Source organism: Thalassophryne amazonica, chromosome 17 (assembly GCF_902500255.1).
Source record: "Thalassophryne amazonica chromosome 17, fThaAma1.1, whole genome shotgun sequence".
Classification (NCBI taxonomy): Eukaryota; Metazoa; Chordata; class Actinopteri; order Batrachoidiformes; family Batrachoididae; genus Thalassophryne; species Thalassophryne amazonica.
The window spans coordinates 64,243,550-64,256,250 of NC_047119.1; the positions used below are offsets into that span (position 1 = coordinate 64,243,550).

Here is a 12,701-nt window from a genome sequence, read left to right on the forward strand (position 1 = left end):
GGGGTTATGCTCTTGCTTTTGGGAGTGAGTTTAGCAGTCTGATGGCCTGTGGGGAAAAAGCTGTTGCCGAGTCTGGTAGTCCTGCAGCACATACTGCTGTAGCACTTGCCAGATGGTAGGAGGGTAAACAGTTTGTTTGAGGGGTGGGGAGGGTCTTTGATGATGTTGATGGTTCTTCTGTGGCAGCGGGATGGGTACAGGTCCTGTATGGCTGGTTGGGCTGACCTTGTGATCTTCTCTGCTGTTCTCACCACTCTCTGTAGCGCTTTCTGGTCAGCAACATGGCAGCTGCCATACCAGACTGAGAGACTGCTGGTGGGGATGCTCTCAATGGCGCCCCTGTAGAAGGTGGTGAGTGCTGAAGGGGGGGAGACTGGCTCTCCTCATCCTGCGTAGGAAGTGGAGGCGTTGCTGTGCTTTCTTGACAAGGGAGGTGGTGTTGGTTGTCTATGTCAGGTCATCAGTGATGTGCACCCCCAGGAACTTGGTGCTTTTCACTGATTCCACAGCACTGCCATTGATGGTGAGAGGTGTGTGAGGCTTGTGATTCTTCCTGAAGTCCACCGTTATTTCCTTTGTTTTGTTGACACTGAGGTGCAGGTTGTTGATGTCACACCAGTTGATGAGATGATGTACCTCCTCTCTGTAGGCTGAGTCGTCATCGTTGCTGATGAGGCCCACTACTGTTGTGTCATCTGCAAACTTGATGATGTGGTTTGAGTTGTGTCTGGCACAACAGTCATGGGTCATCAGGGTGAACAGCAGAGGGCTCAACACTTAAGTACTTTTATTTATTTTTTTTGGTGGTTTCTTGAGGCATTTTGTAAATGTGGAAATGTGCTCTGACCTCAAAATGTTCTCCTGTGAAATAAATCAAGCACACACACACTCTTTTTCGATGGCGTTTAACGGCAGCCGGTGTCGCGGACTGAATGGCCCCCCCGTAAAAATCGGTCCCCCCTGATGACGTGGTTCACGGATTATCACCTCGTTTCTGCTTCAAACTGGACTCCAGTCATCATCTATCTCAGCGACAGACATCTGAAGCTTTTGTACAACAATCATTTCCACATAAATTCAGCTTTATTTCATCAGAAAAGGCAGGAGAAGCGATCAGAGCCCCGTGGCTAAACGAGCTGTTAGCTGATGCGTTCACTGGGCATCTGACATTTCAAAGCGTCACAGAATTTCACCTCGTTTCTGCTTAAAACTGACTTTAGAATGATTTAAGAGGTTTTATGTTGTCATCTGATGGTTAATAATCCCATTAATCCATTTGATTGCTTTGGGTGAAGCGACTCCGTCTCAGATGCGTTGCTGTGGTCTGAAACGACGCATGCGCAGATGCAAAGGTGGACCAGTCAGTCTGCGACACTGGCATCCTTATTGTTGCATTGCTGCCACGTTCTGCATCAGTCAGTTATAGCAGCACTAAATGCTATCGATGAGTCCAGTGTCTTTCACGTATTTAAAAAGCCAACACTTCCCCCTCCCACTTGACTCTATGCCTAAAGTACTTCCTACAGAAAATTCTTTCAGGCCTATTCTTCTAAATTCTGAGAGAAACTCTTGGTTTTCTCTGGAATATTTCTTACAATACATGAGGACATGCCTAATCGCCAAAAAAATGTCCTAAATGAGGTCTTGGCAACTCCTGGATGAACCTGTCCCAATACTATTGATAGCTGACACAGAGTCAATTCAATGTGCACTGTATTTTATTAAATGTATTTAAGTAATATCACTGTGTGACGTTACTGCCTAAGCATCCTTTAATCAAATCTATAATAGAAATGTACATGTCACCATTTTAGTTTCAATAAATATTGTGAGCTTAAGTATCTGATTGTCCAATATTTTGGAAACATTCCAAAAACGCACCGCCTTGAATGATAATTGCCAACAGCACCGCTATACTAAAAATTTCTGGGGAGAACCCTGAGATCATTTTGTCAGCGATTTGCATTTTCTTGTTCATAATAACCGGCCCCATATTTTTAAGGGGGTAATACACTGCAACATTTTATTATGCAAAATAGTACCACCCCCTATTGGCACCGGACTTTCAGAATAAAAAAAATTCTCAGGGAAATTCTGATTAAAATCCACGCTCACGAATAATATGTCTTAGACTTAATTCCCATCAATCGTTAAATACATGATGATATTTTTTTTAAATAACTCACAAAGTGTGCAAAGTGGCGCACACAGTGTGTAACAACGTGCTCCACGCTGTTAGACAGATCAGGAAACAGCCAACAGATGTATAAACAAATACCAAAAAAATAGATCCAGCACTAAGTCTGTCATTCTCAGCTGCTCCTACTGATCCTCTCTGAGCTTCAAGGAGAGATCGAAGAAAGAAGAAGCAGGTCAAATCCAAGAAGGAGCACAAACAAACAAACAAAAAAAACAAAGCACACTGTGAACATTTTGGTTGAAGCTTGGAACTGTCATGTTCTAACACTTTTGTGCGTCTTGCAGGATCTGGCACGTTGTGCATCTGTCTGACATCATCACCGACTTATGACAGCAGCTAAAAATATAATCTATTTTCTGTCCACCATATCAAGGTCTGCACACCCGAGTGAGCCGAAAGCAAACCGTGCTGATGAACACCAACTATTTAAATATTTACCACTTCTCACACCCAAGATGACATATTTATCAGAAAATCTGATTGGATTTAATTGTATTCTTTTTGTTGTTGTTGTTAATTTGGAAATGAGGTTTGGAACTTAAAAGATAATCAGTTTCTTTCCATTTTTGGAAGAAGTGGTGAAAGTCACATTTTCCATCCAGGGGAAGACAGGAACATGTGGGTGGAGAACTCACTTCTCTTGCCCTCATAACCATCACTCACGTCCCCTTGAGCAAGGTATGTAATCCCCGGGTTGCTCCTGGTGTGCAGTTGAAGGCCGTATTTCACATAATATAGAAGGATTTTATGACATTTACTATGCAAAACTGTAATAAATAATAAAAATCTTTCCAGATCAAACACAACGCACTCACCGGCCACTTTATTAGGTACGCCTGTTCAATTGCTCATTAACGCATATAGTTAAAACAGCCAATCATATGGCAGCAACTCAATGTAGTTAGGCATCTAAATGTGGTGAAGACAACTTTCTGAAGTTCAAACAGAGCATCAGAAAGGGGAAGAAAGGGGATTTAACTGACTTTGAACTGAAACTGCTGATCTACTAAGATTTTCACACACAACCACCTCTCGGGTTTACAGAGAATGGTCCAAAAAAAAAAAAAAAAAAAAAAGAGAAGATATCCCGTGAGTGGGAGTTGTGTGGACGAAAACGCCTGGTTGATGTCAGAGGTCAGAGGAGATTGGGCAGACTGGTTGAATGGGCGACTGCGTGATGCCATCATGTCGATATGAAGCAACATCTCTGAGGAAAGTTTCCAACACCTTGATGAATCCACGCCACAAAGAATTCAGGATTTCTGAAGGCAAAAGGTGGTCCAACCCGGCACTAGCAAGGCATACCTAATAAAGTGGCCAGTGAGTGTACGAGGGCTGTCAATAAAGTATAGGTCCTTTTTATTTTTTTCAAAAACTATATGGATTTCATTCATATGTTTTTACGTCAGACATGCTTGAACCCTCGTGCGCATGCGTGAGTTTTTCCACACCTGTCGGTGACGTCATTCGCCTGTGAGCACTCCTTGTGGGAGGAGTCGTCCAGCCCCTCGTCGGAATTCCTTTGTCTGAGAAGTTGCTGAGAGACTGGCGCGTTGTTTGATCAAAATTTTTTCTAAACCTGTGAGACACATCGAAGTGGACACGGTTCGAAAAATTAAGCTGGTTTTCAGTGAAAATTTTAACGGCTGATGAGAGATTTTGAGGTGATTCTGTCGCTTTAAGGACTTCCCACGGTGCGAGACGTCGTGCAGCGCTCTCAGGCAGCGTCATCAGCCTGTTCAAGCTGAAAACCTCCACATTTCAGGCTCTATTGATCCAGGACGTCGTGAGAGAACAGAGAAGTTTCAGAAGAAGTCGGTTTCAGCATTTTATCCGGATATTCCACTGTTAAAGGAGATTTTTTTAATGAAAGACGTGCGGACGGATCCGCGCGTCGGGACGCAGCCGACGCGGTGCGGCGGCACAGGAAAAACACCTCCGTGTTGATAACCATTTGTAAAATCTAGGCGGCTTTTGATGGCTTTCAGTGGAGTGAGTATATGAGAAATTGTTTAACAGGCAGGACATGTTCCAACTTGTCCTTAAGGCTTTCAACAGAGGTGTTTTTCCTGTGGCGGAGCGTCGCGGCGGCTGCGTCACGACGCGCGGACCCGTCCGCACGTCTTTCATTAAAAAAATCTCCTTTAACAGTGGAATATCCGGATAAAATGCTGAAACCGACTTCTTCTGAAACTTCTCTGTTCTCTCACGACGTCCTGGATCAATAGAACCTGAAATGTGGAGGTTTTCAGCCTGAACAGGCTGACGACGGCGGCTGAGAGCGCTGAGCGACGTCTCGCACCGTGGGAAGTCCTTAAAGCAACAGAATCACCTCAAAATCTCTCATCAGCCGTTAAAATTTTCACTGAAAACCAGCTTAATTTTTCGAACCGTGTCCACTTCGATGTGTCTCACAGGTTTAGAAAAAATTTTGATCAAACAACGCGCCAGTCTCTCAGCAACTTCTCAGACAAAGGAATTCCGACGAGGGGCTGGACGACTCCTCCCACAAGGAGTGCTCACAGGCGAATGACGTCACCGACAGGCGTGGAAAAACTCACGCATGCGCACGAGGGTTCAAGCATGTCTGACGTAAAAACATATGAATGAAATCCATATAGTTTTTGAAAAAAATAAAAAGGACCGTTACTTTATTGACAGCCCTCGTATAACACTCATTTTAAAATAAACAGCTGCTCTTCATTTACAGTGTTGGAGGAAAAGGCCTGCGTAGTGCAAAATAACATCTCTTCAGAGGGATTTTATGGATACATTCTTTATAATTTTCTTTATTCCTTAAAAGCGGAAGGTGCTGGAGATCTTTCCCCTGAAGGACAAGAATTTGGTCATCTGGATGGAGAGCAAAGACTCATCAGGAATTTAATAAATACAGAGAGGTTCTCAACTGCCACAGGGGACTTAAAAAAAGGAACAGGCCACATTTGGCACGCGGGCCCCACAATGGGAAACCCTAAACACACTCACACAGCCACAGAAAGACAGTAAGAAGAAACTTGTGCTTTGGTGTGTTTAGTGTCCAAGTGGCTGCAGAGATGACAAATTTAACAAAAACAATCATAGAAAAAACTACTCATAATTTTATTTTACACAACATCATTATTTTCATGGTTTAATCATTTGTGCGCATGAATAGTTAAATATTTTTGGCACCGCATTCAGCAACTGGAAAAGGTGCAGTTGCTCATGTGACACACTTTTCTCTCTGAGCAAACAAAATCTGTTCTGTGCTCACGAAATGGATTTACATGTTTGTTATTATCCACATAAAAACCAAATAATAATAACATCTATCACACAGGTGTTATTTTTTTATCTCAGTTCTCTGTGCATACAGTAATTTGGCACAGTGTCTGTCTGTATGGCATCAATAGCTTGATTAGATTTTTATGTTGGAAAAAAAATGATCTAATGATATTTTGTTTAAGACCAACGATCATTTCAGGCAAAATCTCAGCTAGTTAACACACACAATTTAGATATTTTGTTCATTTTTTCCTGTTGCTCTGCTGCACGTGCACAATTTTTTTACCTTGGAAAACATTTTCAAGGTTAAATTCCTGTTAGAAGTGGCTTGTCATAAGATAACATAATACAAAATACAGATCAAGACCAAGATGGATCAAGCCACAATACGGATCACATGCAAATCAAACTTTATTCATTGAGAGCACCAGTTTGCACCTCACTGTTACAAATCAGAGTGATTGAGGCACTTTTGACTGAGATATGCAAAATGTACATCTAATGGGCTTTTCAATACTAAATTCAAAAGTCCACAAAATCCACAATCCGGATTAGATCTGGTTCAAACTTTGTCAAGCGACAGTGAGTGCCAGTCTGCACCTCACTTTCAAATATTAGAGTGCACGTTTGATTAATGACCCAGTCACACGGCACTTAACGAAGGGCAACAAAGCCCAAAGGAAACAACAAATCTGAACTTTCGTTGGCATTGTTTTACCTTTGTGCAGCCTCGTTCCTGCAGCTGGCGCTTCGTCAGGATTTTTAAACTGTTGAAAAATTTGAACAAAGGGCAACAAAAACCTCAATTCATCCGTGTTTCGTTTTGCTGTCGTTCTTGGCGTTTTTTTAATCGTTTGTTTAGTTTTGTAGTGTTATTGTTTAGTTTGACTTCGTTGGAGCAGCTGAATGTTTTCACACAGTGCAGAAGCCAGTTTGTGAGTGCTGAGGCTGCTGCTGCATTCATGTAAAGTTGGAAATTACAGGGCAAACTCAGCCTGTTTGCCTGGATTTTTTTTTATGAGTGGGAGGTCAGCTTCAATGGGCTCAGGGACCTTATATAGGCCAGAATTAATCTTTTGTGTGGATACAGCTAATTATTTTTCCACAAGTAAGTGCTGAGTTTGAAACAGCAAGAAAGTTGTGTAATTTCCGACAGTACTTGAATGCAGCATTAGCGGCAGCAGCACCAGCTGCTGCGAGTGCTTATTATTTTTTAAATATAACAATATGAGTGTAGGAATGACAATCCAGACCTTATGTACATGTGGCAACAGGTAGATGATTCAAATGATTATATAAAGAGCTGTGTCAAAGGCAGAATTCACGTTGTGGATCAGCTGCAGCTCGTGGAATAACAGTACGTGAGTCAATGCACGGCATTCACACGGACTGATAAGTTTACTGCTCTGATACATTCAATCATCTTTAGACTTTTATAAATCATATGTATGGCTTAGAACATAATACAGTGATACAGCAGTGACCACGGAACACCAGAGGTTGTTTTTTTTTTTTTTTTTTTTTTTTTTTTTTTTAAATTGGAGCAAGACGGAGCGTGCAGCGTGTTGACAGACAGTGAGCAGGGGCAGTAACTAAATACATGTACTTGAGTACTGTGCTTATGTGCTTTTCTTGCGTATTTCTGTTCTTCTACACCACTTGTCAGGTGTTGTAATTTTACTCCACTACATTTATTTGACAGCTTTAGTTGCTAGTTAGTCTGTATATGCTAGTAACTAGTATAGCTACTAGTTAGTCTGCTCCTTTCCAAGTGCAGGACCAACAGACTGAAAAACTCCTTTGTCCCTTAGACCATCAGACTGAACAACTCCTCACTCAGCAGGAGGAGGAGTAACAGGAAGACAGGGGACGGGAAGGAGAGCAACAGTAGTAGTCAGTAAACCAGTAGTGATCAGTATGTCTGGTATTTATATTTATATCTGCAAATTGTTTTTTTTTTTAACCTTCACTTTTGATACTCTGTGTGCTTCTTGCCCTGTGTGCTGCTATACAATGCTGCTGGAACCTCAGTTTTCCTGAGTGAGTCTTCCCAAGGGATTAATAAAGTTCTATCTAATCGAATCTAATCTAATATAATATGTAAATTAACAACCCAAAATATGAATGAATGAACAAATGAATTTATTTATTCGGCACACAGATGAACAGTAACAAAGACAAAGAACAAAGACTCATAAAAGGAACAATGTTACAGTGAACCCATATGGCCGAAAGGGTGAATGCAGAAGCGAAGCTTATAAATACCCTCCCTTTATCCCAAAAAAATAAAGAATGTATACATATATAAATATCAGTGGTGTGGTGTTTTTGCTAGCGGATTAGCTTTTCAGATAAGTTTTAAAACAATCATCGGACCAATTATCTTCTGATAAATTCAGTTCTGGTAACTTTCAGTCCGATAACATTTTTTTTTTTTTTTTTTTTTTTTTCCTGGTAAAGTGAGCAGTTTAACGGTCAAAAACATTTGTAAACCCTAAAATCAAACATTTTAGGCCGTCTGTTGTGTGTTTGTAGCAGACTGGCTGCCTGTCACTTGCTGATTCTAGGTGTAAATTTACTTATCTGCTTTGCTCGTTCAGAGTTGGCTGGCAGTTTAGCGACGCGCTGGTCAGTAGTCGGCAGAGACCGCTGCTCCGCTCCTTTTAGCTCCGGGTGATGACGTAGCATGTGGGCTTGCAGATTTGAAGTGTTTCCGAAGTACTTGACTTTCATTTTGCAGATTTTGCACACTGCACAAGCTCCTCCTTACGCAGCAAATAATAAAATCCAAAATGTGCCCAAACATTTGCCTTCAGCAAAGACGGTGCTGGCTGAATTAGCTCTTCGTCCGCCATGCTAAGCTGCAGCTCATGAGTGTTTGAAGTACGCCGGACCCTCCCCTCGCGGGGACGCTGTAGTACGGAAGCCGTTGCCTGACAAACAGTACACGCAGCGAGTAAGCAAGAAAATGTTTAATAAAATGCTTTTTAAAAATCGATTCTTGGACATTTTGGATCGATACAGAAATGTAATAAATAAGAATCGCGATTCAGACGTGAATCGATTTTTTCCCGACACCCCTACTTGCTACCTCTCTTTAACATAAAGAGCACTTATAAGTTTTCAATGTTGAATTCAAAGCTGAGTTCAACATCCAAAACTTATAAGAGCTTTTTATGTTAAAGAGAGGTAGCAAGTGGACAAAACTAAACGAGGCTGCAATGTTTTAGAGTGCAAGTGCATCCACTGGCGCCGGTATCTGAGGCATTGCGGAGATAAGGACAGAATCAGAGCAGAACTGAGACACGCCTTTTCAAGTGCTGGTGCATCGATTTTCCCGTCTTGTGTTTCTCACTTTGGGATTCTGAATCTATTGACTTCCTGTATAAAAGGTGCCGTGCCTTGAACACACTCCCTGGTATTAATTTAAGTCACGCCCCAAAATCTTCCCTGAAAAGCCAGTTTTCACCCCCCCATGTTGTCACGTTACATCTAGTTTGTTGAAAGTGTGTCTGTGTCAAACGTCCTGGCAAGAAACAAAAGGTTTGTTTGTTCCGCTGTCTTAATTTGCATAGTTATGAGAGGCTTTCACTGAATTATTAAAATAATAATAAATAGATATTTACATTTATTTAGATGTTTTAAATTGCAGTGTCAGAAGAAAACATGGATAAAATCCTACTTCCTACATCTTGCCATTTTTAAAGAACTTTGAAAGACTAATTTATTCCACAGTATTCACAGCTTTTCCCATGAAGCTCAAAACTGAGCTCAGCTGCATCCTGTTTCCACTGATCATCCTTGAGATGTTTCTACAGCTTAATTGGGGTAAATTCATTTGATCGGACATGATTTGGAAAGACACACACCTGTGTACATATAAGGTCCCACAGTTAACAGTGCATGTAAGAGCACAAACCAAGCATGAAGTCAAAGGAATTGTCTGTAGACCTCCGAGACAGGATTGTCTCGAGGCACAAAACTGGGGAAGGGCACAGAAACATTTCTGATACTTTGAAGGTCCAAATGAACACAGTGGCATTCCTCTGTGGAGAGAGGAGAACCTTCCAGAAGGACAACCATCTTTGCAACAATCCACCAATCAGACCTGCATGGTAGACAGAAGCCACTCCTTAGTAAAACGCACATGGCAGCCCACCTGGAGTTTGCCAAAAGTCACCTGAAGGACTCTCAGACCATGAGAAACAAAATTCTCTGGTCTGATGATGCAAAGATTGAACTCTTAGGTGTGAATGCCAGGCGTTATGTTTGGAGGAAACCAGGTAACATCCCTACAGTGAAGCATGGTGGTGGCAACATCATGCTATGGGGATGTTTTTCACCAGTAGGAACTGGGTGACTAGTCAGGATTGAGGGAAAGATGAATGTAGCAATGTACAGAGACATTCTGGATGAAAACCTGCTCCAGAGTGCTCTTGACCTCAAACTGGGGAGACGGTTCATCTTTCAGCAGGACAATGACCCTAAGAAAACAGTCAAGATATCAAAGGAGTGGCTTCAGGACAACTCTGTAAATGTCCTTGAGTGGCCCAGCCAGAGCCCAGACCTGAATCTGATCAAACATCTTTGGAGAGATCTGAAAATGGCTGTGCACTGATGCTCCCCATCCAACCTGATGGAGCTGGAGAGGTGCTGCAAAACTGCCCAACGATAGGTGCGCCAAGCTTGTGGCATCATAGTCAAGAAGACTTGAGGCAAAGGTCCTTCAACAAAGTATTTAATAACTTGGAAAAAAAAAAAACTTTTTACGTTGTCATTATGGGCTGTGGGAATTTTGAGGGAAGAAATTAATTTACTCCATTTTGGATTAAGGCTATAACACAACAAGTGGAAAAAGTGAAGCTCTGAGAATACCTTCTGGATGCACTGTGTGTGTGTGTGTGTGTGTGTGTGTGTGTGTGTGTGTGTGTGTGTGTGTGTGTGTGTGTGTGTGTGTGTGTGTGTGTGTGTGTGTGTGTGTGTGTGTGTGTGTGAAATTCTTCCTATGGCCCAATAGTGCATCACAAACAACAGAATGGAACAGGGTTTGACTAGATGAGAGAGAATGTTACTGATCCCTTGGGAAGACTTCCTCAGGGAAACTGAGGTTCCAGCAGCATTGTATAGCAGCACACAGAAAAAGTAAAGTAAAAAAGTTTGCAATATAAATATACAATATAAATACCAGACATACTGATCAATACTAGTTTACCCCCATACTACTGTTCCTCACCTTCCCATCCTCTGTCTTCCTGTTACTCCTCCTCCCCTGAGTGAGGAGTCCTCATTATATTCTTTTAATATGGTGAGTTATGTGATGATTGTACTTATTTGTTTTTGACTTATTGTCTGCACAAGCTGGTTAGGATGGACTAACTCACTAGCTAGGTTTCCATTCCAGATTTGTGCAAAGCTTAAGCAATAGTTTCAGAACATAAAAACACTTGCAAAATGATGGTGTTTCCACTGACTGATTGAATGACACTGCTGGGTTTTGTCATCCTGTGAAAACTGTTATTCTAGTAACGCTCTCACAAGAACTGCAATTCCAAAAGTCATGGTGACCGATCAGTAAATCCTGCTAAATATTGGGATTTTGTTGCTTTTTTAATCCGGTATAGCTGTAACGTCATGTCTTATAATGTTTAACAAGCTCTCTCTCTTACGTTGTCCATATGTACTGTGTTGTGTATTTTAAAAACATCATGCTAATCCGCTAGCAAAAATACCACACCACTGATATTTATATATGTATACATTCTTTATTTTTTTGGGATAAAGGGAGGGTATTTATAAGCTTCGCTTCTGCATTCACCCTTTCGGCCATATGGGTTCACTGTAACATTGTTCCTTTTATGAGTCTTTGTTCTTTGTCTTTGTTACTGTTCATCTGTGTGCCGAATAAATAAATTCATTCATGCATTCATTCATATTTTGGGTTGTTAATTTACATATTATATTAGATTAGATTCGATTAGATAGAACTTTATTAATCCCTTGGGAAGACTCACTCAGGAAAACTGAGGTTCCAGCAGCATTGTATAGCAGCACACAGGGCAAGAAGCACACAGTATCAAACGTGAAGGTTAAAAAAAAACAAAAAAACAATTTGCAGATATAAATATAAATACCAGACATACTGATCACTACTGGTTTACTGACTACTACTGTTGCTCTCCTTCCCGTCCCCTGTCTTCCTGTTACTCCTCCTCCTGCTGAGTGAGGAGTTGTTCAGTCTGATGGTCTAAGGGACAAAGGAGTTTTTCAGTCTGTTGGTCCTGCACTTGGAAAGGAGCAGACTAACTAGTAGCTATACTAGTTACTAGCATATACAGACTAACTAGCAACTAAAGCTGTCAAATAAATGTAGTGGAGTAAAATTACAACACCTGACAAGTGGTGTAGAAGTACAGAAATACACAAGAAAAGCACATAAGCACAGTACTCAAGTACATGTATTTAGTTACTGCCCCTGGTCTGCGTGTGTGTGCGCGCGCGCGTGTGTGGGTGGGGCCGCAGCGGGCCCCTCCCTGCACACGGTGCTGTAGAACTTACGAAATGTATGCTGGGTAAAGGAAACCGATCAGGTTGCACAGCAGCGAAGCTCCGTAACCAATAACCAGATAAACTGCGATCACACCGATCAACACTGCAACACAAACATCACACTTCTTACTGATGTGATCACTGAAGGCCACCGAAAGCTGCTGGAGCGCTGTGGTTTGTTACTCACACAAAGCGATGTAGGTCCGGCTCACTCCGGTTTTTGCTTCGATCTTTGCCAACACGTCAGTAACAAGACTCTTCTCGTGGAGAAACTTTTCAAATCTGTTTTTGAGCCCCTGCGCCATGGCTGCACTTCCTCCTTCTGACGGCGGCGAGCGAAGATCGAGCTGCTGATGTGTTTTCAACTGCGCCACGGAACGACACCCTGCGAGAAAACCACGGCGCGTCCGCAGGGCGTCAGAATACCCAGCGCACACACGGCAGCATCCTGCCGGACCCTACAAAATAAAAGCATCATTCTCAGCAATGTGACAACGAGTAGGTGACACTCAGGAAATATGAAGATATATATATATATTATACAAATAATGGATGGTAAGGAGTCCAACATAGAGAAATATTGGATGAAGAAAAGTTATATACGCCTCGTCCAATATAACTTTTCTTCATCCAATATTTCTTTATGTTGGATGACTTGCCATCCATCAATTGTTATGTTCTCCACCCCCCT

General features: G+C 41.8%; 1 protein-coding gene across 1 annotated transcript in view; it reads right to left on the minus strand.

Moving 5' to 3' along the window:
• The window catches only part of reep5 (receptor accessory protein 5), a 42,552-nt gene extending 30,123 nt beyond the window's left edge, over positions 1 to 12,429 (minus strand). Inside the window, exons 1-2 of the mRNA XM_034192292.1 lie at positions 12,198 to 12,429; positions 12,020 to 12,113 (exon numbers count right to left, since the gene is read on the minus strand). Coding sequence (XP_034048183.1) covers positions 12,020 to 12,113; positions 12,198 to 12,315 — 212 coding nt within the window. The 5' untranslated portion in view covers positions 12,316 to 12,429. The remainder of the gene's footprint in view (positions 1 to 12,019; positions 12,114 to 12,197) is intronic.
• Between the last annotated feature and the right edge of the window lie 272 nt (positions 12,430 to 12,701).